At 39.0% G+C, this 27,966-nt stretch overlaps 1 protein-coding gene across 1 annotated transcript; it reads left to right on the forward strand.

The window, feature by feature from the left end:
• On the forward strand, positions 1-27,884 carry LOC113699366 (uncharacterized). Its single transcript, XM_072057512.1, has 35 exons — positions 1-409; positions 517-1,274; positions 2,035-2,160; positions 2,245-2,330; positions 2,927-3,035; positions 4,703-4,798; positions 4,940-5,002; positions 5,109-5,168; positions 6,745-6,813; positions 7,836-7,917; positions 8,085-8,137; positions 8,215-8,313; positions 8,383-9,615; positions 10,407-11,408; positions 11,512-11,847; positions 13,081-13,339; positions 13,464-13,686; positions 13,776-14,163; positions 15,490-15,639; positions 15,744-15,965; positions 16,046-16,267; positions 17,999-18,649; positions 19,288-19,548; positions 19,642-19,989; positions 20,860-21,272; positions 21,357-21,786; positions 22,289-23,584; positions 23,771-24,031; positions 24,123-24,413; positions 24,492-24,971; positions 25,138-25,569; positions 25,852-26,130; positions 26,290-26,841; positions 26,936-27,145; positions 27,552-27,884. Exons 1-35 carry the CDS (start codon positions 352-354, stop codon positions 27,669-27,671), a joined length of 11,718 nt encoding a protein of 3,905 aa, XP_071913613.1. The 5' UTR covers positions 1-351; the 3' UTR covers positions 27,672-27,884.
• The last annotated feature ends 82 nt before the right edge of the window (positions 27,885-27,966 follow it).

Raw genomic sequence — 27,966 nt, forward strand, 5'->3', positions numbered from 1 at the left:
GATCCATTTCGGAGGAGCTCAGCAAAATGCCCTTCGTGACGGAGGGAAACAGAACAACCGAGCACCGCCGTGCTTCCTCTTCTTCCGAATTTCCTGTCTGTCAGATCACTAATTGAATTCATCTAACCTAGTAATAACTCCCCTTTCATCATTCAGTTCGCTTTTCTGTATTCACCCCGGTTAAAAACCCTCCACCTCCACTCAAACACTCTCTTAAACCCCCCCGTTCCCTTCTTCCTCAGTCCCCACTGTACAGTTTAATTTTCTTTCCCTCCCTCTAATTTTCGCTGCTCCTTACCCTGAGCCTAACTTACCAGTTTTACCGGAGGAATCGTTTTTTAATCGTCTACAATGAGTCCAGTTCAGAATTTCGAGCAACATTCTCACCACCTCGTCGAACCCGACCTCCGTATACTCTCTTCCTGATACCTTTATTTTGTAACTGTTTTTTTTACATGTAATCTATTGTTCAATTAATTTTTTTATTTTTATTTTTTTGGTTGTTTCTGGGAGCAGCAATTAAGACGAGGTTACAGATGGCAATGGAGGTTCGGGATAGTTTGGAGATAACACATACGGGGGAGTATTTGAACTTTTTGAAGTGTTATTTTCGAGCATTTTCAGTAATTTTATATCATATTACGAAGCCGCAATTTACTGATAACCCTGAGCATAAGCTGAGAAATATTGTGGTTGAAATTCTGAACCGTTTGCCACATAGTGAGGTTTTAAGACCATTTGTTCAGGAGCTTCTTAAAGTGGCAATGCACGTGTTGACTACCGATAACGAAGAAAATGGCTTAATTTGTATTCGTATTATATTTGACTTGCTTAGGAATTTTAGACCTACACTAGAGACTGAAGTTCAGCCCTTTTTAGATTTTGTTTGCAAGATTTATCAGAATTTTAGGGTTACTGTTAGTTACTTTTTCGAGAGCGGGGCTGTGGCAGTTCCCCCACCTGTTGCATCAGGGTCATTGGGGTCTGCATTGAGTGGGGATGATGGGAAGCCGATGGATGTTTCTGATCAAGTGGGCCCCTCAGGCGGGCATGTTACGCAAGGGCAGCTTAATCCTAGTACTAGGTCATTCAAGGTTGTCACAGAGAGCCCTTTGGTGGTGATGTTTCTGTTTCAGTTGTATAGCCGGCTTGTTCAGACAAATATTCCACATTTGTTGCCGCTAATGGTGGCTGCCATATCAGTTCCGGGGCCTGAGAAGGTTGCTCCTCATTTAAAGAATCACTTTACTGAGCTCAAGGGTGCACAGGTTAAGGTATGGAGTAGAAAATCTTGACATCAATTTTTTGGTTAATATCTGAAGTTGTTACCTGTACTGTTCCTTTTTGTCTTTTAGATATGGAAAACTTTGCTATTGTGAGGTGGTGTGTTCATGGGATTCTTTTTCATTTTCAATTCTTTTTTGGGGGCCGGGGGCAATGGGAGGGTTGAACTCCCATAACGTCCCGTGACAAAGTCAAGCCACTATACTGTTTGAGAGACATTGAAAGACTCTGGAAAAGTCTATTTTTCTAATTCACGTGTGTGTTCCAAATTGTACTGCAGTTGCAGTTGATTTAGGGGTATGCTGCTTGTTTACACGCATAAGCATATTGTTTGTTGTAGTTGGTGTTCCTGCTTGACCAACTGACAAAATTTTTAAGTTCTGTATACTAGACTTTATGATACTTGACCATCTTATGAAATTTGCAGCTGAATGGACATTCATCTTTTCTTTTTTTCTTGCTGTAATTCTCTTGATATTTGTTGCTAGGTTAGTTTGACACTGTTAATCTAGTAGACACCAGTGAACTTTCTTTGCCACTGGTTCATGTACGTGGTATCATTGTTAAGCAAAGAATTGTGCTGTGGAGATTGTGAGTGGAAGGTTGGTACGGTGATGTGGAGTTTTAGCTACATGGTTATGAGAGGGGGGGGGGTGGAACTTGAAGTACATATGCTTGTCCCATATCTTTGAGATCATGTGGAATTGTTTACCATTTTTTCTTACTCCTTTGATTTGTATGTGTATGCAGACAGTTTCATTCTTAACTTACCTGCTGAAGAGTTTTGCTGATTATATTAGACCACATGAAGAAAGCATTTGCAAAAGCATTGTGAACCTGCTTGTCACGTGTTCTGATTCTGTTTCTATACGAAAGGTGAATGGTTTGTCGTACTTCATCTAATGCAGCCCCTTTAATTGTGTATACATATTTTTGACCAACAAAGCTTCTTGGCTGCAGGAATTGTTGGTAGCTCTAAAACATGTTCTTGGAACTGATTTTAAGCGGGGTTTGTTTCCTCTAATTGACACGCTATTGGAGGAAAGGTAAACATTTTACTTCTTATTTGATGTTGTATCCATATTTCTAAGGTTGTCAAGTCACTATCCCCTTGTCTTGACAAACCAGAAAAAATATCATTATTTTCTCTATCTGGTTTTGTCTGATATGTACTGCATTCTGTACTATATTGCTGATTTTGTGTATTCTGTATGGCCCTGAATTTGTTGTATGCAGTGTAGACGATATAGCTCAGTAAAATGCTTGGCATGCCTTAATTCTTCCCAAAACCTTAATTAATGCTTGAGTCTAGTAGTGCTCATCAGCGTGTATTTAGATCTATTAATTGATGAAATAAAGCTTTTGTTACATCATTTCTCTCCATATGTGGTGCTTTGTGGGCGAGTCATTCTTTCTGTTAGCTTTTAGAGGTCCCACTATTATGTGATCAATCTTTTGTGAACAAATATTTGGCCTTTGTAGACTGAATGTGTGAATTACTTCCTGATGCATGCATCTTTTAGTTGCTTGTTTTCTCAAATCTTTTGGTTTGTTACAGGTAAAAGGGTAATTAATCAATTTACTCTTTTGCTTTGGTAGTCATTCTCACCTCTGAGATTTATGTTGCCATGAATTGTATCAGGGTCCTTGTTGGAACCGGGAGAGCATGCTTTGAGACTTTAAGGCCTTTGGCCTACAGTTTACTGGCAGAGATTGTTCATCATGTTAGGGGAGATCTTTCTTTGTCTCAGGTATGATCAGAGTAATGTGTTGGTTTATCATTTTCTTAGAACCAGTAGCGTAAATTTCTTTGCGTGATTTTGGGAAGTTGGTGTTGGTTGTAATGCAAGTTCCTTTCTGCTGGCTTTATGACTATTCATCATACATGAAGCTTGCCCTGCAGAAAGTTTGTGGGTTAAGGACGATGGTGTCAGTGGGTTTTTTTTGGGGGGGATAGTTGCTGTACTGATGTGCCTTTTTGCTGGCATTGTTAGGAAGTTTTATGATGTTGATCCGTATTCTGATATTCTATTCTTTGTGCGGGTCTGTGAGCGCCCAAAGTTGTACATTGACCCTATAGGATAAAGATAGTTGGATTGAGCAGAAACTTGTTAAAACAGAGTGTGATGGAAAATATCTGATTTTTTCTCTTTCTCCTTACTATCACTTCCTCTTGACTTAAGAGTATGTTTAGAAGACAACTGCATTTGAAATTTGTCTGGGGACTATAGCAAGGATTCTGGATAAATAATGGTGCAAAATGTCAATGATAAGGCTAATGTCTCATGAGTACTGAAACTGCATTTCTTGCTAGCAAGGCAGCTAAGTTGTGGGCTCAGTTTTTGAGGAAAGGAGTTTAAGCTTTTCCAAGGAGCTTTGTGAGATGAAACCTTTTTGAGGATAACAAGTTATGAGGTTGTCCAGCGTTGGAAGGCTGTGTAACCTCAGATGGGCATGTCTAGGATCAATGAGCATGTGTTCCCATTTTAGCACATTTGGGGTTGAGATGAAGTTGGATGAAGGGGATTGGACAAACAGGGTTGAGGAGCAGCTCAGATTCTCAGGAATCTGTTCTTGAAGATGTTGGCTGAACCCTTTTCTAGAGGACTGCAAAAGCTGAAAATCATTTGCTTGGTCAGCTTTTCAAGGGCTTCCGGTTGGAGCATTGAAAATCTCTTTGAGCAAAGTTCATTTTGATGTCTGTGCACTTGTTTTGGTGTTTGAACTCCATGAACTTCTGATTACTTTTAATGAGAGCAAAAGTTTTTTTATCATATCAGATGATACTGGGACGTTATTCCTTTGCTGGAAAATTGAACATGGGATTTAGTCGTCCTCTTCCTAAAAAAAGTTTTGCCTGAGATATTTTCTTTGAGTGTCCATGAACTTTCTATGAGACTAAGCAGTACAGGATTATCTGGTGTGCAACTTGGGTTGTATTGGATGTTCTTTGTAGTATTGCATCAACAGTGCCCCAATATGAACAATTGAGGTTTGAGCAAATGCTGATTTTGGACAAATAAGCCAATTTACCTTTAAATTATTAGTATTTGGAAGCAGTTTATTTGGAGACGTGGAAAAAAGGTTGATTGTCCAAGTTACTTGGAAAATAACTTTTTTTTTTGTGTTAAATAATTTAAACCCAAAACATGGGCACTCAATCTAGACCTGGTGTCATTTTGTTTGAACTAACAAGCTTTGGCAACAGCACTTTTTCTTATAGGATTGATTATACATTTACTTACAGTTCTCACAGTGTAATTGTCATGGGCATTCATGATTGATTTGTAGTCTACGGATCCTTACATGCAGTCGTAATTTGTTCCAGCCTGTGGTATCATATGAACTGTGACCACGTGTCTCCAGAACTTGAACAATGTTTTCCAATAATTGATCCATTGATTTCCTTGTGGTGCAGTTATCGAGGATCATTTACTTGTTCTCAAGTAACATGCATGATGCTTCATTGTCACTCAGCATTCATACTACGTGTGCTCGCTTGATGTTAAATCTGGTAGAACTTCTAATCAACTCTCTTAGAAAGATTATTATTTCTTTTATCGAGCAAAATATTTTCTCAAGACTAAAGCCTTGATAATGTGAGTTTGCAACTGCTCTTCTGATATGTATTATTGTCCTCTTTTTCTGATTGTAGGTAGAGCCAATTTTTGAGAAAGGCGTTGACCAGCCAACGATGGATGAAGCACGAATTTTATTGGTTAGAAACCCATTCAACCAGTTTGCTATTTCACACACACACCCACACAAAAGTGTACGAGTTATATTTCCAGAATTGGAATAAATTATGGTTCTCTTCCATTTAGGGTCGAATTTTGGATGCTTTTGTTGGAAAATTTAATACTTTCAAGCGCACTATTCCCCAGGTATTAGAACTTTCACATACCTTTCAACATTTAGTTCCTCTTAAATCATATTTAGAAAAGTATGTGCTAAAGTATCTGAGAATTTCCAACTTTTTGCTAGTTTCTCTGTTCCTCTATTGGTTGGCTGGTCACATCTTTGCTGAATTGATTCAGGTGGTGCTGCTGGCGTAGATTTTGGTTTTATGATGTATGACTAAAACAACCATGTAATATATACTGAAAGAGGCGCTGTTATCAGGCTAATACAGCCATGTTAAACATTGACCAATTAATTGCAATTTGATTTCTGCTATAAAATCCAATACTTTTACTTTGAAATGGGCTTTCTAGTAGCCTGTGTCTTGTTAAGAATTGTAAACCAATTGCATGATCTGCACGCTACCTGCATAAAAGAACCTGATGGAAGTGATGGTCCTCCTTTTAGATGACTTATGACATCGATAAACATCTGGTTCAGCATTACCTAGAGTAATCTGTAGTTTGAGAAAAAGGAGAGCCTTTTCAACCAATAATCTTTCTGAATGTGAATGGAAAAGCATCTCCAACTTTGTGAGAGATAATCTAAAATTCAAGGTACTACACTTCTGATTTGAACTACGCAATTTAATTAGAAAAGCATCTCAAAGTTTGCAAGAAATGATTTGTAGTACAAGCACTTGTAAGATGAACTGCTCACCTCTATAATATAGATACTTGCTTTAGCATGTAATACATGGAGGTGAAACATGTCGCTTTATGAAAAATTTGTAATTTATCAATTCATTCGGTTTCTAGATGCTCTAAAAGATTGTTCATTGTGCAGTATTCTTATCATGTCATTGATATTTTTTAACCGACTTTGTCCCCCAAAATTTAGATTTGCTGAAAATTTTTGGCCAATGCTTACGTTCTTCATCAAAATGTGCTCTTGTTTTTCCCCCTCAAGTTTATACATATGCAAATTATTTTGATCACTGCCATTTCTCATAAATTGAAACTGTTGCTCCAAAATACTCCCACCGTCCCAAAAAGTTTCACTTTTTTGGGAACAGAGCCTTTTGTGAATAGTATAGAAAGAGAATAAATAAACTCCTAAACTCGCTAAAATGGCCATTATTGGGCTGCCCAAACCTTGTACAAAGTAAAGCATTTATGCTGCCCGAATTGTGTCTGCCGTCAAGTCAAAGTGTGGACCCCATACATTTAATTAAAGGTACCAACCAACTTATTGTCGTGTGCTGCATGCACAAAACCAGTTGGTGCATACTGTTGACACACTGCCTTAATGCATGCATAATTTTTGATAAATTTTGTTGGACCCACACATATAATTGTAGTACTTTGAGGATAAAAATGGAAGGAGGAGAAAATTTCACTTGCTATTTTTGGTAACATGACATAATTTTGGGATAGATCAAAAAGGAAAGTTTGACACTTTCAATGGGATGGAGGGAGCACGTTTTATTTGTTTAAAAGTTCGGTGCTGGTTATATATGCCTTTACCATTTTCCATTTGATTTTACAAAGTCGTTTGCTTTGCTATTACGTGCAATATGACTTTTGGTTGTTTACTTTTCTGTTTTCTTGTGGGCAATAGCTACTGGAAGAGGGAGAAGATGGGAAGAATAGGTCAACTTTAAGGTCAAAATTAGAACTTCCAGTCCAGGTACTTTGAGAACTTTACTCTTCTGTAATGAAATTCTGCTTCTAATTTTTTCTGTTTTTGGGTGATATGCTCATAGGCCTTTTGCTATGATTTTGCGGAATGTTGTCTAATATTATGATTAATAATAAAAATTAGGAAAAAGAATTGTCAGATGATCTACTTTATGACCATCTTTCTCTAGAAGCTAATGATTGCAGTTGCAGAGAAGTAGTCTGGTGTAGTTCTAATCCTGTGATTTTTTGATTATATTGGTTATTTCTTCGTTACCGTAATGGTTTTGAACGAGTTGTGTACCACCAGTAGCAAGTCCACATAGATGAGGCCACATCCAGGAGAAGGTTTAAGTAACCCCAAGAGGGGATAAATATTGAGCAAAAATTGGTCAAGCTAATTTGGACATGTTCAAGTATGGGATAGTGGAACTCACTATGAGTGCGTCTCATGAAGTTGTAAAACGAATGTGGATACTCGTGGATTAAAGGAGGGACTGTTTTGGATCGAGTTAAAAGTGGAACAAGATTATAAATAGGACCCTGAGTAAATGGCTGTCAAGTTTAGTGGATACCTGTCTACAGCTACAATTCTTCCTTTCGAAGTATAATTTAACTGTATTTTGGCCATTTTGATTTATTTCCAAAGAGGGCCTATGAGTCACTGAAAGACTAATTTCCTATCAGAAGCTGCATGCACGTGGAGTATAATAATTTTAACAACAGTAAAAAGCAGTCCCATGCAGAACTACTTTCTGCGATGTTTTTTGCAAATGCTTTCCTGATCTTCAACAGAGCTTACAGTACTGTTTCTGGATTTGCAAGTCTTACATTTCATAGATCAGAGGTTTCCTTGCTTTGATGTTGGCATACTTTTGCCATATAATGTTAAAACTGGGTATGCATTTGACTGCCTTGCCTGCCTATTGACTGCATGCATCATGACATGTAAACTCTCTGTTGTATCTGTATTTCTATATTTCCCTTTTGAATTAACACTGCCTGCTTTTGATCACTTGTCATACTTTGCAGGCAGTGCTAAATCTGCAAGTTCCTGTGGAGCACTCCAAGGAAGTTAGTGATTGTAAGCATCTGATTAAAACATTGGTCATGGGTAATTGCCTTCATCCATTCTTTACACTTCAAATTCAGTTGACTATTTTGAATTATTGAAAATTTGATACCTAATGTATGATTTTTTTTATTTTTATTTTTTAAAATGAGTTCCTCTTTGTTTGCTGATTGCTTATTTTGTATTATGGGATTTTGTTGCTATTCCAGGAATGAAGACCATTATTTGGAGCATCACTCATGCACATCTACCCCGATCACAGGTTTTTCACGTCTCTTCCTTTATAATTCATTTCTATCATCGGTTAGTTTTATATCAGGTAACCTTTTGTCATTTTAGGTTTCACCATCAACACATGGGACATCATCTCAAATTCTTGTTTCTGCAACATCAGGTTCATCAGTACCACAGTCCTTCAAAGGGATGAGAGAAGATGAGGTACCATCCTTATTATGAAGTTTGCCTAGTCATTCTTTTGCTAGGATGTTCTTACTCAATTTTCTACAGGTGTGGAAAGCGTCTGGCGTATTGAAGAGTGGTGTGCATTGCTTGGCTCTGTTCAAGGAGAAGGAAGAGGAAAGGGAAATGATTCATCTCTTTTCCCAAATTCTGGCTATTATGGAACCCCGAGATTTGATGGACATGTTCTCCTTGTGCATGCCTGAGCTGTTTGAGTGCATGATTTCAAATACTCAGCTGGTCCACATCTTTTCAACCCTTCTGCAGGCAGCTAAGGTTTTTCGGCCATTTGCAGATGTTTTGGTGAATTTCCTTGTGACTAGTAAACTTGATGTTCTGAAGCAGCCAGATTCACCTGCAGCAAAACTTGTTTTGCATCTTTTCCGCTTCTTATTTGGTGCTGTTGCAAAGGCCCCTTCGGACTGCGAACGCATTTTACAGCCTCACGTGCCTGTTATAATGGAATCTTGCATGAAAAATGCAACTGAGGTTGAGAAACCAATTGGTTACTTGCAACTTCTTAGAACAATGTTTCATGCACTTGCGGGTGGCAAGTTTGAACTTCTTCTCCGAGACTTGGTTCCTATGCTGCTACCCTGCTTAAATATGCTGTTGGCTATGCTTGAAGGACCTACCGGTGAAGACATGAGGGAACTTCTTCTGGAACTCTGTCTAACTCTGCCTGCAAGGTTAAGCTCATTGTTACCTCATCTTCCTCGCCTTATGAAGCCTCTGGTGATGTGTCTAAAAGGAAGTGATGACCTAGTTAGTCTTGGTTTAAGGACACTTGAGTTCTGGATTGATAGTTTGAATCCTGATTTCTTAGAGCCGAGTATGGCGAATGTCATGTCTGAGGTGATTTTGGCATTATGGTCTCATTTGAGACCTGCACCCTATCCTTGGGGTGGAAAATCATTGCAACTTCTTGGTAAATTGGGTGGTCGTAATAGACGTTTTCTCAAAGAACCTCTTGCACTTGAATGCAAGGAGAATCCAGAGCATGGACTTAGATTGATTCTTACATTTGAACCCTCCACACCTTTTTTGGTTCCACTTGATCGTTGCATAAATCTTGCTGTGGCTGCTGTCATGAACAAAAATGGTGGGGTGGATCCGTTTTACCGAAAGCAGGCTCTAAAGTTTGTCCGTGTATGCTTGTCATCTCAACTTAATTTGCCAGGGATTGTTACTGATGAGGGATCAACATCTAGGCAGTTGTCAACTCTCTTAGTTTCATCTGTTGACCCATCTTGGAGAAGATCTGAGACAGTAGAAATGAAGGTTGGTTGTGTGGTTGATTGTCTGTGTCACAGTACCTTACTGGTTGATTCTATTATTCCACACCTGTTGTACGGACTCGTTTTTCCCTGTTGCTTTATAGCTTCATTGACTGATTAAAATTTCCTTCTGATACTTGCATGAGTTGTAATACCAATTTTTTTTTTTTTTTTGGATTTATTGCTAGCCTTACTTCTCACTATGACTGCTGAGTAGTGGCACTCAGTAATACGTATGCTACAAGACCTTATCCAAGTACTCGCTTACATGTTTACCCATCATGGCACAGCTTTTCATGAGCATATGTAGTCTTCTGGTTATTTTTTGACCTTTCAAATGGTTACAGTTCTAAGCTTGCTGCTTCTCACCACTGCTTCCCTTCTTTCATAATTGCAATTTTAGTCTTTTTTACTCTTTTCTTTTTATCTCTGTTTGTGTTATTATAGGAGTGGTGAAAATTAGGATGAACTTTTTTTGGTTAATCAGTTTACTTTCAAACATGCAAAGTAGTGTAAGCTATCATAATTTTGCAGTTTTTATCTTTAACACAAGTCTCCTGATGATATTTTGTACTTTTTACGCAGTTCCCGACTGATTTCCATTTTTTAAATGGATTTGTTCTCATCTTAGTAAATAAGTGCTTCTTTGTTTCAATGACCAATGAGAATTAATCCAAAAATGAAGCTTGATGTGTTTTACTTGCCTTGAATTTGTGCTTTCATAAATTTTGTTGCTGAGTGGTTCTGAACATTTTACGGCAATAATCTCTGCTACATTCCAATCTATTTATGTAGGCTGACTTGGGTGTCAAGACGAAGACCCAACTCATGGCTGAGAAATCTGTGTTTAAGATTCTCTTGATGACCATCATTGCTGCAAATGCTGAACCTGATTTGCATGATGCTAATGATGACTTTGTTCTCCATGTTTGCCGCCATTTTGCCATGATATTCCACATTGACAATTCTCTGACACATACATCAATTGGTGCCTCTTCACTTGGTGGTCCTCTTCTTGCTCCCAGCTCCAGTATTAGTTCAAAATCAAGAAATACTGGACCTTCTAACCTGAAAGAGTTGGACCCATTAATATTCTTGGATGCTTTGGTAGATGTACTGGCAGATGAAAATAGACTTCATGCTAAAGCAGCTCTAGATGCTCTGAACATATTTGCTGAGACACTTCTGTTTCTTGCTCGCTCAAAGCATTCAGAGATTTTAATTTCAAGAGGTGGTCCTGGCACACCTATGGTTGTTTCTAGTCCATCAATGAGTCCTGTGTATTCACCACCTCCAAGCGTACGTGTTCCAGTTTTTGAGCAACTCCTGCCACGGCTTCTACATTGTTGCTATGGCAGTACTTGGCAATCACAAATTGGAGGAGTTATTGGCCTTGGTGCTATGGTTGGGAAGGTTACTGTTGAAATTTTATGCCATTTTCAAGTACGGATTGTTCGGGGGCTAGTATATGTTCTCAAAAGGCTTCCTATCTATGCATCAAAAGAGCAGGAAGAAACCAATCAGGTGCTAACCCAAATTCTTCGCGTGGTGAATAATGTTGATGAGGCAAACAGTGAAGCACGCAAACAAAGTTTCCAAGGAGTTGTTGAATACCTAGCATCTGAGCTGTTCAATGCAAACTCATCCATTAATGTAAGAAAGATCGTGCAGTCTTGTTTGGCACTTCTGGCAAGTAGGACAGGCAGTGAGGTTTCTGAGTTACTTGAACCTTTGTACCAACCTTTGCTTCAGCCTCTTATCTTGCGGCCTCTTCGGTCAAAAACTGTTGACCAACAAGTAAGTTCTTGTTGTGTTTGTTTTCTTGCATTTGTTGTTTGTTGTTCATTACAGAAGAAACAACATAAGATTTATTTTGTGGTCTGTTTTATACAATTCCTAGGTTGGGACGGTCACAGCTTTGAATTTCTGCCTAGCTTTGAGGCCTCCTCTGCTTAAGTTGACTCAGGAGCTAGTCAATTTCCTGCAAGAGGCTTTGCAAATTGCTGAAGCTGATGAAACTGTGTGGGTTGTGAAATTTATGAACCCAAAGGTGGCCTCATCATTGAATAAGCTACGGACGGCTTGCATTGAACTGCTGTGTACTGCTATGGCGTGGACAGATTTTAAAACACAGAATCATTCTGAATTGCGTGCAAAAATCATTTCTATGTTTTTCAAATCTCTAACAAGTCGGACACCTGAAATTGTAGCTGTTGCAAAGGAAGGTCTAAGACAGGTCTGTTGAATTTCTTTTCCTTTTGTTGTCTTCACTTTTTCTTCTGGGCTGTACTCTATAATTCAGACACATAGCATTACTACCCCAGACCTGACCTAGATCTAAGTCTCTTGTCTGATTCTGTCTTTTGAGGCTTTAGACCCTAGCTCAGCAGGGCACCTGTGTTAAGGGGTCTGGAATTTCTTTGAAAAACATTTTCCTATGTCTAGTATTATGAAGCATTTCTGTGTCACCACCTGTACTTGCAATTTTCTGTTCTTTTCCTAGATTCACAAATTCAATTACTGTCAATCCACATGGTTTGGACTTTCCTCGTTGAAGTTTTAAATTTTTTCAAAATTTGAGGTCTTGCCTTTATAATCTCCCAGCATAATTTCTACTTTCCAGAAATAGAAACTCTTAAACACAAATAGTTGCCTAGCTTTAAGAATTGTGGATTCACATCTTCTCCACTTGCTTTTCAAATTCAATTAACCATTTATGAGTGGTTTCTGTAATTTTATTTTCCTTTAAGTTGATTATTATTTACTCTTTATTAAACCCTGTGACCAGCAAATTAGGTCATTTAGTTTTAATCTGGGCTGAAAGCAGGGTATATTTTTCAATTAATTTTTATTCATGCCAAACCAAATCCAGACATACATATTGAAGGGAAATTCTATATTTTGATGTGTGTTTGTTATTTTAATTTTTTTGATTATTTGAATGGGTGATGGTGATATGTGACTTGACTAAATTGTGTTTCTTTGATTTCTAAAAGTATGTTAGCATAATTTTGTCAATAGTTTTCCTCAAAGCTCAGGTGTCTTAAATTTTCTTTTAGCCCTCATTGAGCTTTAAAGTTGCTCCTGACTGCATATGATGCATTCTGATCAATTGTTATTGAATTCCTTATTCCATAGCATTAGTGGTTAATAGTTGCATTGAAATCTGTTTGACTATTGCGCGTCTGCCTGCAGTGCTGTAAAGCACTAAGACTAGGAATCTCTTGCCTACACATCTCCACCTGCACATTTTTCTGATGAAAGATGATGTGATTGCACATATTTACTGGTTTATGCTGAGTTAGGTTTTATTTTTACATCCCTAGTAGTTAATGATGCTTCACAAGTGCATGCATGTTACAATGCCTAATCGTCATGCTTAATAGGGTTGGTTCTTAAATAAACTCTGCTATTTGATGTCATAAAAATTACCATCCAGCAATTAATAGTTGTTAATAACCTTTTGTAGGTTATACTTCAGCAAAGAATGCCTAAAGAACTTCTGCAAAGCAGCCTGAGGCCTATCTTAGTTAATTTGGCACATACAAAAAATTTGAGCATGCCTCTTCTGCAAGGGCTGGCCCGTCTGCTTGAGCTTTTGTCCAACTGGTTCAATGTAACTTTAGGCGGTAAATTGTTGGAGCATCTGAAAAAATGGTTAGAACCTGAAAAGCTTGCGCAGACTCAGAAGTCTTGGAAGGCTGGTGAAGAACCTAAAATTGCTGCTGGCAAGTCATATAGCCTGGAATTCCTTTTATCGGTGCCTGATTCATTAAGTGCATGTTAGCATATACTGTTGTTTGTCTAGATGAACTTATATTTTTTTCGTTTTGTTGGTGAATTTTCTTGCAGCAATTATTGAGCTTTTCCACCTGCTTCCTTCAGCTGCTGGGAAATTCCTTGATGAGCTTGTAACTTTGACTATTGATTTGGAAGGTGCCCTTCCACCAGGGCAGTTCTATAGCGAGATTAACAGTCCTTATCGCCTTCCTCTCACTAAGTTTCTAAATCGATACCCAGCTGCAGCTGTTGATTATTTTCTTTCTCGGTTATGTCAACCCAAATACTTCCGCAGGTAATATTTGTTTTGCAGATCAAGAATTCTTGGTGTACTTTTAGGTTATACCGCTGATTGCTTTTTATTCTATAATTTGTGCCTTTTAGGTTTATGTATATCATACGGTCGGATGCTGGCCAACCCTTGAGAGAAGAACTTGCTAAGTCACCTGAAAAGATAATAGCAAGTGCATTTCCTGAATTTTTACCCAAATCTGATGCATCAACAGCCCAGGGATCTTTTAACCATCCCACCACTGTGGGGAGCGACGAATCACTTGGCAATAAACCTGAGAGTTTAATTCCGGTTTCTACCAGCACTAGTGGATTGGCAGATGCTTATTTCCAGGGTCTTGCTTTGATCAAGACTTTGGTTAAACTGATGCCTAGCTGGTTGCAGAGTAATCGGGTTGTTTTCGACACATTAGTTCTTCTGTGGAAGTCACCAGCAAGAATTTCACGGTTACAAAACGAGCAGGAGTTGAATTTGGTGCAAGTAAGTTTACTGCTAATCTGAAAGTTCATAGCCTAAAATTTCTTGCCTAAAATGAAAATGAGCAGAATTTCAGATATCTGTTTCATGGTTGGAAAGTTATCTGTCTTGATTTTGACATGACCAGGATAACCATACTTTATGATTGATGTATCTGTTGGTGCTGCCAGTGACAAATCATTTATATGATGTCTGATGTGTTGATTTGTAGTGTTCTTATGTTGTTGTAGTCATGGTTTTTTCCTGCCTCCTTGCAATGTTTATTTTTTCCTGGGGTTAGGTTAAGTGTACCTCTTTGCGATCACTTATACTTCTCATATCATTTTTGTTCTGTCACTAGTTTTTAATCTACATCATACCTAGGGTCTCTTTTTCCTTACGTGTGGGGAGAGGGTTGATTTAATGGTCGAGGAAGAATCTTGGCCTCTCTAATCTCTATTGTGAAGTCAAAAGGAGAAAAAACAGGTAAAAAGGTTTCCGTTAATTATGATGCCATGAACACTTAAGGCTTCTCTGACCTTTTTCTTGTGGGATTGGTTTCTTTGCTTGAACTTAAACTTTATGCTGTGTCATGCACCATCAGCCCAGCATTTGAATGGACATATCTGTGTGCGATTATCAGATTTGTAAATTGTTGAATGTTCTTCCTGTCTTTTTTGAATGTACATATCTACGGCTTCAAGTTTGAAAGGTGCAATTGTTTTCTGATGTTGGTGGGCTAATTGTTGTGCCTTTCAACTCTCCTGACTTGGAGGTCTTTATGATACAACTGTCTTGTGCTTGTATGACAAGATTTTTCCAAATCTGTGGCCAAGTTTTTATTAATTGGCAATAGCTGCAGTTCACCTAAATGGTTTTAATCCCTCCCTCACTGGTCAACCTCGACAAATTTGGAATTCAGGGAAGGTAAATTAAATGGGTGTAGTTGCGGAAGGATTAATATTTATTTCCATAAAGCTTATGGACATTGCTTTGTCCAATTCATTTGATCAGAGTTTGCTGTGTCATTTGGACCTCGTCGTTTGTGCATGTGTGTGTCTGTCACTTCTCTCTCTCTCTCTCTCTCTCTCTCTCTCTCTCTCTCTATAACACAAGCACAACGCTCTTTTTTTTTTGCGGAGAGGAGGTGTAATGCCATCATGGACAGTGCTACCAATGATATGATTTATCCTTTGCCTACTGAGTTCTTATGTTTTGCATTGGATGATGTCTTCAAGAACTGCCAACTGCTCCTTGAATCCTCTCTCTCTTTGGTGGATGAGAAGGTAAAGATGTGTTATTTTGTGGTGAACTTGCTAACTCATTTTCACACGGTTTTGTTGCATACAGGTTAAAGAAAGCAAATGGCTGGTCAAGTGCTTCCTGAATTACTTCAGACATGACAAAAACGAAGTCAATGTTTTGTTTGACATTCTTTCCATTTTTCTTTTCCGTACTCGAATAGACTTCACCTTTCTGAAGGAGTTTTATATAATTGAGGTATGTTAAAATTGCTGTCATGTTTATATTTTTTAGCATAATGTTTTACAATTTTAATTCTTAGTGTGCTCTGTTTAAATACAAAGTAGCAATCTGTGGTTTAGGTTGCCGAGGGTTATTCTCCAAACTTGAAGAAAACTCTGCTCCTGCATTTCCTAAATCTTTTCCAATCAAAGCAACTAGCTCTTGATCATTTGGTGATTGTCATGCAAATGCTCATTCTTCCAATGTTAGCCCATGCCTTCCAGAATGGCCAGACCTGGGATGTTGTTGACACTACTATTGTTAAGACAATAGTAGACAAGCTTCTTGACCCTCCAGAAGAGGTAATCCTTTTATGCAGTTCTGCCTCAGTGCTTCACCACATTTTCGTTCTCTTCGTAGTTAATTTCTGTGTCTTCTGTAGGTTTCTGCTGATTATGATGAGCCCTTGAGGATAGAGCTTCTGCAGCTCGCCACTTTACTTCTCAAGTATCTCCAGACTGACCTTGTTCAGCACAGAAAGGAGCTTATCAAATTTGGGTGGAATCACCTCAAGCGTGAGGATAGTGCTAGTAAACAGTGGGCCTTTGTCAATGTCTGCCACTTCTTGGAAGCGTATCAAGCGCCCGAGAAAATCATACTGCAGGTAGCTTTATAACCAAATTGCCATGATGTCAAGATGATCATTACAGCAGAATACTGTCTTACTATTGACTACTTAATGTCATCTGACTGGCATGGCTAGTTTATAGTTTGCTTGATGATAGTGGTTTTGCAACTGTTGTCATTATCTAAGACACAAATTAAATCTCTTTCTCTAAATATGTAGACACTATAATATTGAGAATAATATAAAACGATGGCAAATATGATAAGCATAATATCTTCAAGGTGATCCTACTAACTTGAATAGTGTTTTTTAAACTCTCTATGCTTAAGCGGTATGGCCTAAATTGGGTTTTGTTTTGGTTTTTCTTTTCCTTTTCTGCTGGGACTTCTAGATAGGAGGGAACAAAGCAGACTTCTGGAACGTCAGATATTTGTAATCTATGAGCATTTCTCTCTCTTTCTTGGCTTTTTCTGTTTCATCTTCTTCTTCTTTTTTTTTTTAATTAACTGCATTTGAGTATCATTCTGTGCATGATCCCTAATTGCTTTCTCCAATGCCTTCATGTTCAAAGCTTGCTATTAAGTTGTTAATCGTGTTCTAGGCGTTTCTTCTTTTCTAATCTTAGGATTAAATGGGGGTGCCTTATTTTTTCTTACATGAGAACATGATGCAGTCCTTTTAGCTGAAATTGGTAGTGAAAGATGGGGTGACCTTAAGTTTGTCACTGGCGTGAGGATTCCAGTCAGAGTGATGATTTCTTTTCCCTGATGTGGATCTAGCATATTAGATCTCTGTCCTTGCTATTTTCAAGTTGTGCTTTGAATTCTCACTGTGGCCTTTTGAAACACACTGTTTTACGAGATAGTAAGTTTCATGGATATATGTATATTTTTTGAGAACTATTATCATGAATACCGCTCAGTATATTTTGGGGAATGCTTGAATTAATAATTTGGGCTTTGTTTGGATTAGCAGTTTTTGGGGGTGTTTTTGAAAAATTTTACTATAGCAATGCATATGAAAAACTTTAATATAGATGTGGTGGTGTATTTGGAGGTGTTTTTGGGGGATATTCTGGGATATATTTTGTGGTATTTTTATAGTTTAAAACTTTTTTGGGTACTTTTTAAAAAAACTCACCACCATCACCCACTGCCACCACCAGCCTCTCTCTCCTCCTCCTTCCTCCCTCTCTCTCCTCCCCTTCTTCCTCCCCTCATCCCCTCCCCTTCCTCCCCCCCCCCAACCCCAACCTCCCTCCCCTCCAGAAGCTGCAACCTTCCAGTCGTGACCAGAAGGTCGTGGCCAGAAGCTGTGACCTAATGGCAAACAGAGGGCGTGTCCAGATCTGGGTGCGGCCTTCCAGTCGCGACCAGAAGGCCACAATGGGGAGGGGAGATCTAGGGTGGCGGGGGAGGGAGGAATGGGAGGGAGGAGGGAGACAAAGAAGGCGAGGAAGAGGAAGAAGGGGGGGGGGGAAGGAAGAATGAGGGTGGGGGAGAGGAAGAGGGAGGAAGAATGAGAGGGGGGGGGAGAGAAGAGGAAGGAGGAGGGGGAGGAGGGGGAGGAGAGGGTGGTGGTGGTGGGTGGGTGGTTTTTTTATTTGTTGTTTATTTTTTTTGATTAGTTGTATTTGAAATTTGTATGGATAGATGTTTTTGGGAGTCTATTATTGTGGCATTGTATATGAAAAATTTGTTTTTGAAGAAACTTGTGTATGTAAAGCTTGGTTTTGCATTGGAAATAACATACTGAACACAATTTCAGGTATTTGTTGCACTTCTGAGGACCTGCCAGCCAGAGAATAAGATGTTGGTAAAACAAGCACTTGATATACTAATGCCAGCACTTCCTCGAAGATTACCGCTTGGTGACTCTCGTATGCCAATTTGGATACGTTATACAAAGAAGATTCTTGTTGAGGAAGGTCACTCAATTCCTAACCTCATACATATATTCCAGCTGATTGTACGCCATTCAGATCTGTTCTACAGCTGCAGAGCGCAATTCGTGCCTCAGATGGTAAATTCTTTAAGTCGCCTTGGTTTGCCATATAATACTTCGGCTGAGAACAGGCGTCTTGCCATTGAACTTGCTGGATTGGTTGTCAATTGGGAAAAACAAAGGCAAAGTGAAATGAAAACTGCTGCGGCTTCAGGTGGTGGTCAGAATAATGATGTATTCAACCAAATTACTGCTAGTGGTGATCCAGCAACTGCCATTGATGGATCAACTTTCTCTGAAGATCCAACTAAGCGCATAAAGGTTGAACCGGGTCTGCAATCGCTTGGTGTCATGTCACCTGGTGGTGTCTCTTCTATCCCTAACATAGAAACCCCAGGGTCTTCTGGACAGCCAGATGAAGAATTCAAGCCAAATGCAGCAATGGAGGAAATGATCATCAATTTTCTAATAAGAGTATGGCTCTTTTTCAGTTTAGTGTTTTTCAGTTTATTATTTTCTAGGTTAGTGTTCACAACAGAACTTGGATGCTATCTGACAAATTTTAGCTTTTTCATCCATTTTCAGTTTGAAGAAAATGATTAACAATCCCAAGGTTTTTTCACATTTATTAATAGATAATCACCTGGCTCACAAAATATTATATTTCCTTGATTTTTGACATTAACTGCATTTTTTTCCCTGCTTATCTGTCCTCCTTTGAGCTGCATATCTTGTTATCCAACTAAGGGCATAGTAGATATCAGATGTACCTTGTTTTGCTGGAAGATGTTTCTAGTGCCTTTAGTATTGAAGCTGAAATTTCATGGTTTCCTTGTATCCATCATATCTGAATTGCTCATTTCTGGCTTTATTCCGCATGGATTGTAAATTTGTACCACCTACTAAGTATTTATGTTTGGTCAGCTGCCCACATTGGTTTACATATAGTGCAACATCTATGTAATTTCTGGTCTTAATTTTTTACTTTAATGCCCTTGTACTACTCGAAAGTTTTTCTGTGGTCCTAACTAGCATATGTGATTATTTATTGATTACTTCTAGTTATGAGCACTTTGGGTTGATAAATAATATCGTGGGGTTGTTGTCATCAGGTCGCATTGGTGATAGAACCAAAGGAAAAAGAAGCAAGTCTCATGTACAAACAAGCTTTAGAGCTGCTATCACAAGCATTGGAGGTGTGGCCAAATGCAAATGTTAAATTCAATTATTTGGAGAAGTTGCTAAGTAGTATTCCACCTTCGCAATCAAAGGATCCATCCACAGCTCTTGCCCAGGGCCTTGATGTGATGAATAAGGTTTTGGAAAAGCAACCACATTTGTTCATCCGGAATAATATCAACCAGATTTCCCAAGTATGTGCCTTGGCCTAAATTCTTTTTCCAGTTGCATGTCCTCTATCAAGTGTCATTTATATTTACTATTTATTGGCACATTTTCTCTGGCAGATATTAGAACCATGTTTCAGGTATAAGATGCTAGATGCTGGGAAATCATTGTGCTCTCTTTTGAAGATGGTTTCCTCTGCATTTCCTCCAGAGATGCCCAGTACTCCGCAGGATGTTAAGATGCTATATCAAAAGGTGGAAGAGCTTGTACAAAAGCACCTTGCTGCCATTGCGGCTCCTCAAACATCAGGAGAAGACATCTCAGCTAGCATGATTAGCTTTGTCCTCTATATCATTAAAACTTTAACAGAAGTGCAGAAAAACTTTATTGACCCTTCGAATTTGGTTCGTGTACTTCAGCGCCTGGCACGTGATATGGCAGCGGCAACTGGTTCTTATGTAAGACAGGTACAGCCGTGCTTAATGATTTATATTTACCTTGTCTGTTCGGTTATCTGTTTTGCCTACCTACATTGTCTGTTTTAGTTACTCTGAATCCATGAACTGAAACATTTTGCCATCATCTGATAAGCTGAGGCTGTCAAAGCCATGGCCCCTTTAAGCTACACCCAAAAAAAAAAAAAAAAAAAAAAAAGAATACATTTTCTAGTGCATAAAAAACACAGAGAAAGAAGGTCAAGCATCAAAGCTTCTTAGGTGACTTGGAGTAGTGGAACAGAAAAGGGAGATTGTTGACTGGTGTTGGGTGAAAAAATCCTGTGAAAAGAAAGAAGGAACAGGCTATCAGTAGGCTAAGGTTTTCTTTTCGCACTTTGTCTTATCTCAGAAACTCCATGCTTTGCTGGAGCTGCATTGGTGCTTTTCCAGTTCTATTCTATTTGTTGGTGTTTTTGTTGGGCTGGAAAAGTTGGTTTTTCTAAGAAGTAGATAAATGTTCGCAAGTAAAAGATAGACATTGCTCTGTCTGCGTCTCTCTGGGAATTGGCGTCAGCCTTCTAACACTAAAAAGGGATTATATCTATGTTCTTGTTCTAAGAGATTGCGCAGGAATTGTAGAATTCATGCGGCGTTAAAGACTGGTGAACTTTTGTTCATCCTAATTGTTCGAAATGTGCTGGTTTTCAAAGTCACTTATTTGGAATGTTGGTTCTAAAGAAATTTAAAATTTCAAAGGAGGCAATTAATTTGACAAAATTCAGATCAGCCTTAACTTTTATTCTATGTCAGGGATTTTCAATTGTCCTCTAAAATAGTAATTTGGAGCATATCTCCAGTTTATGCTATAAGATTCTTTGGACATTCCTGTCTGATTTCCAGGGTCAGAAAGCAGATGCAGATTCTGCGGTCACTTCTTCTCGTCAAGGTGCTGATGTTGGAGTAGTTATTGCTAATCTGACATCTGTCCTCAAACTGATAAGTGAAAGGGTCATGCTTATTCCGGAATGCAAGCGTTCTGTAACTCAAGTTCTGAACTCCTTGCTCTATGAAAAGGGGACCGATCCTTCTGTGCTTCTCTGCATATTGGATGTAATAAAAGGATGGATAGAAGATGATTTTAACAAACCTGGAATGCCAACCACGTCATGTAATTTCCTTACTGCTAAGGAAGTGGTTACTTTCCTTCAGAAGCTTTCACAGGTTGACAAGCAGAACTTTTCAGTCACTGCTGTAGAGGAATGGGACAAGAAATATCTTGAGCTTCTTTACGGACTTTGTGCAGACTCCAATAAGTAAGTAAATCCTTATTTATTTATTTATTTGTTGTTGTTCTTGTAAGGTATGTGGACAATCATACTATCAATCTTGACTTTCAGATACTCTCTTTCACTAAGACAAGAAGTGTTTCAGAAAGTGGAGAGGCAATTTTTGCTTGGTTTACGTGCAAAAGATCCTGAAATGAGAATGAAGTTCTTCTCTCTTTATCATGAATCTCTTGGGAAAACATTGTTTGTGAGACTACAATACATTATCCAAAATCAGGACTGGGAGGCATTAAGTGATGTCTTCTGGCTCAAACAAGGTCTTGATCTTCTTTTGGCCATTTTGGTTGAGGATAAACCTATTACACTGGCTCCAAACTCTGCCAAAATCCCCCCACTTATGACGTCAAGTGCTGTTCCGGATTGTAGTGCGGTACAACCAATGGTTACTGATATCCCAGAAGGTTCAGATGAGGCATCTCTAACATTTGATGGCCTTGTCCTAAAGCAATCACGGTTCCTAAGTCAAATGAGCAAGCTTCAGGTATTTATGTTTGTCTCCTTTCCTTGTGAGATGGCCTTCCAACAGGTGGTTGTCTTCTTTAACATTATATCAAGCACTCATCTTGCAGAAATCTTCATCCGCAAAATTTTTTAGTCTAACTTGTTTGATCCAAGCAGGTATAAATTGGAGAAATTGTGTTCTGTTGAAGACTATGGCCAGAGTTAATCATCATATTATGTAACTTAAGGCATGTTTAGGGTTTTCTACGTAATTTGTGATAAAGGAATGGTGTTTTCATTTGATGATCTAGTTTGTTACAGTTGAGACAAAAACCTTGGTTAGGTGGTATTGTATTGACTACTGATTGCTCTGTGAGAATTTATCTCTGCTTGTGTCAACATTTTTCTGTCTCCAAAATTCTGTTGCCATTTTGCTTTATAGCAGCTGTCTTCATTCTTGAGTTATATACATTGATACCACTAGCAGCTAGGCATAAAGCTTTCCTTTACCACATTGTTCTCATTTTACGCCTTTTTTGTAGGTTGCAGATCTTATTATTCCTCTGAGAGAGTTGGCTCATACAGATGCCAATGTTGCATATCATCTGTGGGTGTTAGTATTTCCTATTGTCTGGGTTACGTTGCAAAAGGATGAACAGGTAGCTCTTGCTAAGCCAATGATAAATCTCTTGTCAAAAGATTATCATAAAAAACAGCAGGGGCACAGGCCAAATGTTGTGCAAGCTCTTTTAGAAGGCCTTCAGCTGAGCCATCCTCAACCTCGTATGCCTAGCGAACTCATTAAATATATTGGGAAAACTTACAATGCTTGGCATATTGCACTTGCACTGCTGGAAAGTCATGTAATGTTGTTCTTGAATGACACAAAGTGCTCTGAGTCTCTGGCTGAGCTCTATCGTTTACTCAATGAGGAAGATATGAGGTGCGGATTGTGGAAAAAGCGGTCAGTTACAGCAGAAACTAGGTCTGGGCTTTCGCTTGTGCAGCATGGTTACTGGCAGCGGGCCCAAAGTCTCTTCTATCAGGCAATGGTCAAGGCAACTCAAGGTACTTACAACAACACAGTGCCTAAAGCTGAGATGTGTCTTTGGGAAGAGCAGTGGCTGTGTTGTGCTAGTCAACTCAGTCAATGGGATGTGCTGGTAGAGTTTGGCAAACTAATTGAGAATTATGAGATATTGCTTGATAATCTCTGGAAGCAGCCTGATTGGACTTATTTAAAAGATAGTGTTTTTCCAAAAGCTCAGGTAGAAGAAACTCCCAAACTCCGTATAATCCAGGCTTACTTTGCTCTTCACGAGAAGAACACAAATGGTGTAGCAGAAGCTGAAAATATTGTGGGCAAGGGTGTTGATCTTGCTTTGGAACAATGGTGGCAATTACCTGAGATGTCTATTCATGCAAGAATTCCTCTATTGCAGCAATTTCAGCAACTAGTCGAAGTTCAAGAATCAGCAAGGATAATCGTAGACATTGCCAATGGAAACAAGCTTTCCGGGAATTCTGTTGGTGTACATGGTGGCTTATATGCAGATTTGAAGGATATTCTAGAGACCTGGAGGCTTAGAACACCAAATGAGTGGGATAATATGTCTGTCTGGTACGATCTCCTTCAATGGAGGAACGAAATGTACAATGCAGTGATTGATGCATTTAAGGATTTCAGCACCACGAACTCACAGCTGCATCACCTTGGTTACCGTGACAAGGCTTGGAATGTCAATAAGCTTGCCCACATGGCCCGTAAACAGGGGTTGCATGATGTTTGTGTATCCATACTGGACAAAATGTATGGACACTCCACCATGGAAGTTCAGGTAGTATAAATCTTCACAGGATATAGTTTTGTTCAGCAAATTTTTGTCTCTATGCTTTTATGTTCCTGGAGATGGGGCGGCATTTAGAAATACTATAGTGTAGTTCTTTTACACTGGTTTCTTAATTTTATGCATGCCTTAAAATTTACGTGCTGTCTCACTGGTTTCTCAATTTTATGCTTGCAGGAGGCCTTTGTGAAAATTAGGGAACAAGCCAAGGCTTTTTTAGAAATGAAGGGAGAGCTTACTAGTGGGGTTAATCTGATCAACAGCACTAATCTGGAATATTTTCCAGTTAAGCATAAAGCTGAAATATTTCGTATTAAGGGAGATTTTTTGTTGAAACTGAATGATTGCGAAGGTGCTAATGTTGCATATTCAAATGCCATAAGCCTTTTCAAGAACTTGCCAAAAGGGTGGATTAGTTGGGGAAATTATTGTGACATGGTACGCATCTCCTTGATTGATTCATAAATCTGATTCTGGTTCATATCTATACTAGTTGAACTTTTAGTTGCTGATGCTGTGAATTTCTCAGGCTTACAGAGAAACTCATGAAGAGATGTGGTTGGAATATGCTGTGAGCTGCTTTCTTCAAGGCATAAAATTTGGAATTCCTAATTCTAGAAGCCATCTAGCTCGTGTTTTATATCTTCTCAGTTTTGACACTCCCAATGAACCTGTGGGAAGAGCATTAGACAAGTACTTGGAGCAAATACCTCACTGGGTGTGGCTTTCTTGGATTCCACAACTGTTACTTTCCTTGCAAAGAACTGAAGCTCCACACTGCAAACTTGTTTTGCTAAAAGTTGCCACCGTCTTTCCTCAGGTAAATATTAGGTTGATTTTGGATAGGTAAGTGATGCTTATTTTCCTCATCAATATTTTGACTGGCTTTAAATGTTAGGCTTTGTATTACTGGCTGCGCACATATCTGCTTGAGCGTCGTGATGTCGCAAACAAATCTGAATATGGTAGAATAACTATGGCTCAGCAAAGAATGCAGCAAAATGCATCTGGTCCTGGCACATCTGGTTCAATTGGCTTGGTTGATGGAAATGCAAGAGTGGCTGGTCAGGGTGGAGGTCAGTTGGCATCTGATAATCAGCTTCATCAGGTAAATCAGTCTGGTGGAGGTGTTGGATCTCATGAAGGAAGTAACACTCAGGTGCAAGAACCTGAAAGGTCAGCAGCTGTTGAAGGGAACATGCCTGGGACTGACCAATCATTACATCAGAATTCATCATCAAATGATGGTGGTCAGAATGCATTAAGGCGTAATGGTGCTTTGAGTTTGGTTGCTTCTGCTGCGAGTGCTTTCGATGCTGCAAAAGACATAATGGAGACCCTGCGGAGTAAACACACTAATCTGGCTAGTGAACTTGAGGTACTTATTTTGACCTTTCGTGTTAGACGTTCATTTCTTTAATCATCTTTTGGCTTTTTATTTTTTCATTTTTGAGAAATATGCAGGTTTCTCTGCTGTTGTTTCTCTTTAGTGAATTTACCATAAAATAGAAAAGGCTGTTGATCTTGTAATATTTTCCTTGCAGATTTTGCTCACAGAAATTGGTTCACGGTTTGTTACCTTGCCTGAAGAAAGACTACTGGCAGTCGTTAATGCTCTCCTTCACCGTTGTTACAAGTATCCTACTGCTACTACTGCTGAAGTTCCACAATCTCTTAAGAAGGAGCTTTCTGGTGTTTGCCGAGCCTGCTTTTCAGCAGACGCTGTAAACAAGCATGTAGAATTTGTGAGAGAGTACAAGCAGGAGTTTGAATGTGATCTTGATCCAGAAAGTACGGCAACATTTCCTGCCACCCTTTCTGAATTGACTGAACGACTGAAACACTGGAAAAATATCCTCCAGAGCAATGTTGAGGATCGATTTCCGGCTGTTTTGAAGCTGGAGGACGAGAGCAGGGTGTTAAGGGACTTTCATGTAGTTGATGTGGAAGTTCCAGGGCAGTATTTTACTGATCAGGTATGAACCTGCATACATGGCATGTGGAATGGTTGTTTTACACAACCTACAGCAGTGTATTCTAGTTTTGAACTGCTAGCTGTTATCTGAAGAAGAGACTTATGCTTCTATTCTTTTATATGTTAGCCCTGTCAAATTTAGCTTCATGTTGCTCTTTTTGAGGAAGTCATATTTGAAGTTTAATGAGGGAGAAGCTTATACTTGTATGATTTGTTGATTACCTTCTTCTCTCTCTCTCTCTCTCTCTCTCCCCCTCTCTGTCTCCCTCTCTCTCTCTCATAGGAGGTGGCACCTGATCATACAGTAAAGCTAGACAGAGTGGGAGCAGATATTCCAATTGTGAGAAGGCATGGCAGCAGTTTCCGGAGGTTGACTCTTATAGGTTCTGATGGCTCTCAGCGTCATTTTATTGTTCAGACATCATTGACTCCCAATGCTAGAAGTGATGAACGTATCTTGCAACTTTTCCGTGTTATGAACCGAATGTTTGATAAGCACAAGGAGTCGAGACGTCGCCACATATGCATTCACACGCCTATAATAATACCTGTGTGGTCACAGGTGATGATCTTTGATGAAATTTCTGTTGTTGATTCTCTTTCTCTTGCTGTTACTTCAATGGCACATGGTATTTTAATTGAAAATCAGAATTGATTATTTTGACCTGATAGTAGTTCTTTTAGCTTTAACAATAATAACATCTCTCATTTTCTGATGTAGGTCCGAATGGTGGAAGATGATTTGATGTACAGCACCTTCCTTGAGGTATATGAGAACTATTGTGCAAGGAATGACAGAGAGGCAGACCACCCTATTACCTACTTCAAAGAGCAACTGAACCAAGCTATATCTGGCCAGATATCAGCGGAAGCTGTAGTTGATCTTCGCCTTCAAGCCTATAATGATATTACAAAAACTCATGTTCCTGATAGCATATTCTCGCAGTATATGTACAAGACTTTATTGAACGGAAACCACTTGTGGGCTTTCAAAAAGCAATTTGCTATCCAGTTGGCTCTTTCAAGCTTCATGTCTTTCATGCTTCAAATTGGGGGAAGGTCTCCCAACAAGATATTGTTTGCTAAGAACACTGGGAAAATATTCCAGACTGATTTTCACCCAGCATATGATGCAAATGGTATGATTGAGTTCAATGAACCAGTACCCTTCCGCTTGACAAGGAACTTGCAAGCATTCTTCTCCCATTTTGGCGTGGAAGGCCTTATTGTCTCTGCCATGTCTGCAGCTGCACAAGCTGTCATCTCACCGAAAGTGAGTTTTTCAATCTAAAGTTATTTTAGTTTCAGTTGATAACTCAATATATTTTTGAGTGCTGATTATATGTTGTCTGGAGTATTTTTTGCAGCAAAGTCAGCACTTGTGGCATCATCTTGCAATGTTTTTCCGTGACGAACTGTTATCTTGGTCTTGGAGGAAACCGCTGGGGATGCATTTAGGTCCGATGGTTGGTGGAGGTGGTCTGAACCCTGTTGACTTGAAACAGAAAATTATCACGAATGTTGAGAATGTGATTGTCCGGATCAATGGAATAGCCCCACAGTACATCTCTGAAGAGGTATGCTTTTTCCCGCTCGTGCAGTTTCCCCTGCTGTTACTATCTCATGCAGCCCGCTTTTGACATGTACTTGATGCTATTTTATCTAATACATGTAGCTTTCCCCCTCAATCCCTGGGCCAGAATTCATAATTGGGCTAATAAAAGTGATCTTCATTTTCAACTGCTATTGTGACTGTCCTCATACGACTAAGTTGGGGCTCTCTCTTATTTATCACAATTTAATTAAAAAAGAAAAAGTACTGGAGCCGTCTCTTGCCAACATTATTTGCAGTGTACAACAGTTTTGAGTGAATAAAGTGACGTCTTCTTTTTTGTTCCGAAGTCTCTTTGGGTACATGCCAATTTTTTCTATTGACTTGGCCATGAGATTGACCTGGTTGTGTTTTAAATGTTATTCTGTCAGGAGGAGAATGGTGTAGATCCTCCACAATCAGTCCAGAGAGGTGTGGCTGAATTAGTTGAAGCTGCCTTGACACCAAGGAATCTGTGCATGATGGATCCAACATGGCATCCTTGGTTCTGAGTAGTTGAAGATTTGTAAATTTAGCAGTCTATGTACATGGAGGAAGCTTGATGTAGTGTAGCTTCTCGAGATTATCATGTAAATATTGCTAGCAACTCTCAGTATATGGTGATTATCTTGCAGAATAGCATTATATATTTTTTACTAGACTCTATATTGGAAATAACAGTTGGTTATCTTTTGCAGAATAGCATTATATGTTTTTCAGCTCAATTCACTTTGGATAATATTCTTTCTCCAGCCCATTTTATTAATCTTGATTTCTATTTTAGTTTGTGCCAAATTTATTTATCAT

This window comes from Coffea arabica, chromosome 7c, assembly GCF_036785885.1.
Source record: "Coffea arabica cultivar ET-39 chromosome 7c, Coffea Arabica ET-39 HiFi, whole genome shotgun sequence".
NCBI classification, from domain to species: domain Eukaryota; kingdom Viridiplantae; phylum Streptophyta; class Magnoliopsida; order Gentianales; family Rubiaceae; genus Coffea; species Coffea arabica.

Excerpts from the sequence above, each read along its gene's own strand:
- LOC113699366 (XM_072057512.1), top strand. The coding sequence starts at position 352 with ATGAGTCCAGTTCAGAATTTCGAGCAACATTCTCACCACCTCGTCGAA. Across the intron at positions 7,918-8,084 it reads GATTAAAACATTGGTCATGG|GAATGAAGACCATTATTTGG; the intron begins GTAATTGCCTTC and ends TTGCTATTCCAG. Across the intron at positions 14,164-15,489 it reads AGGAGTTGAATTTGGTGCAA|GTTAAAGAAAGCAAATGGCT; the intron begins GTAAGTTTACTG and ends TGTTGCATACAG.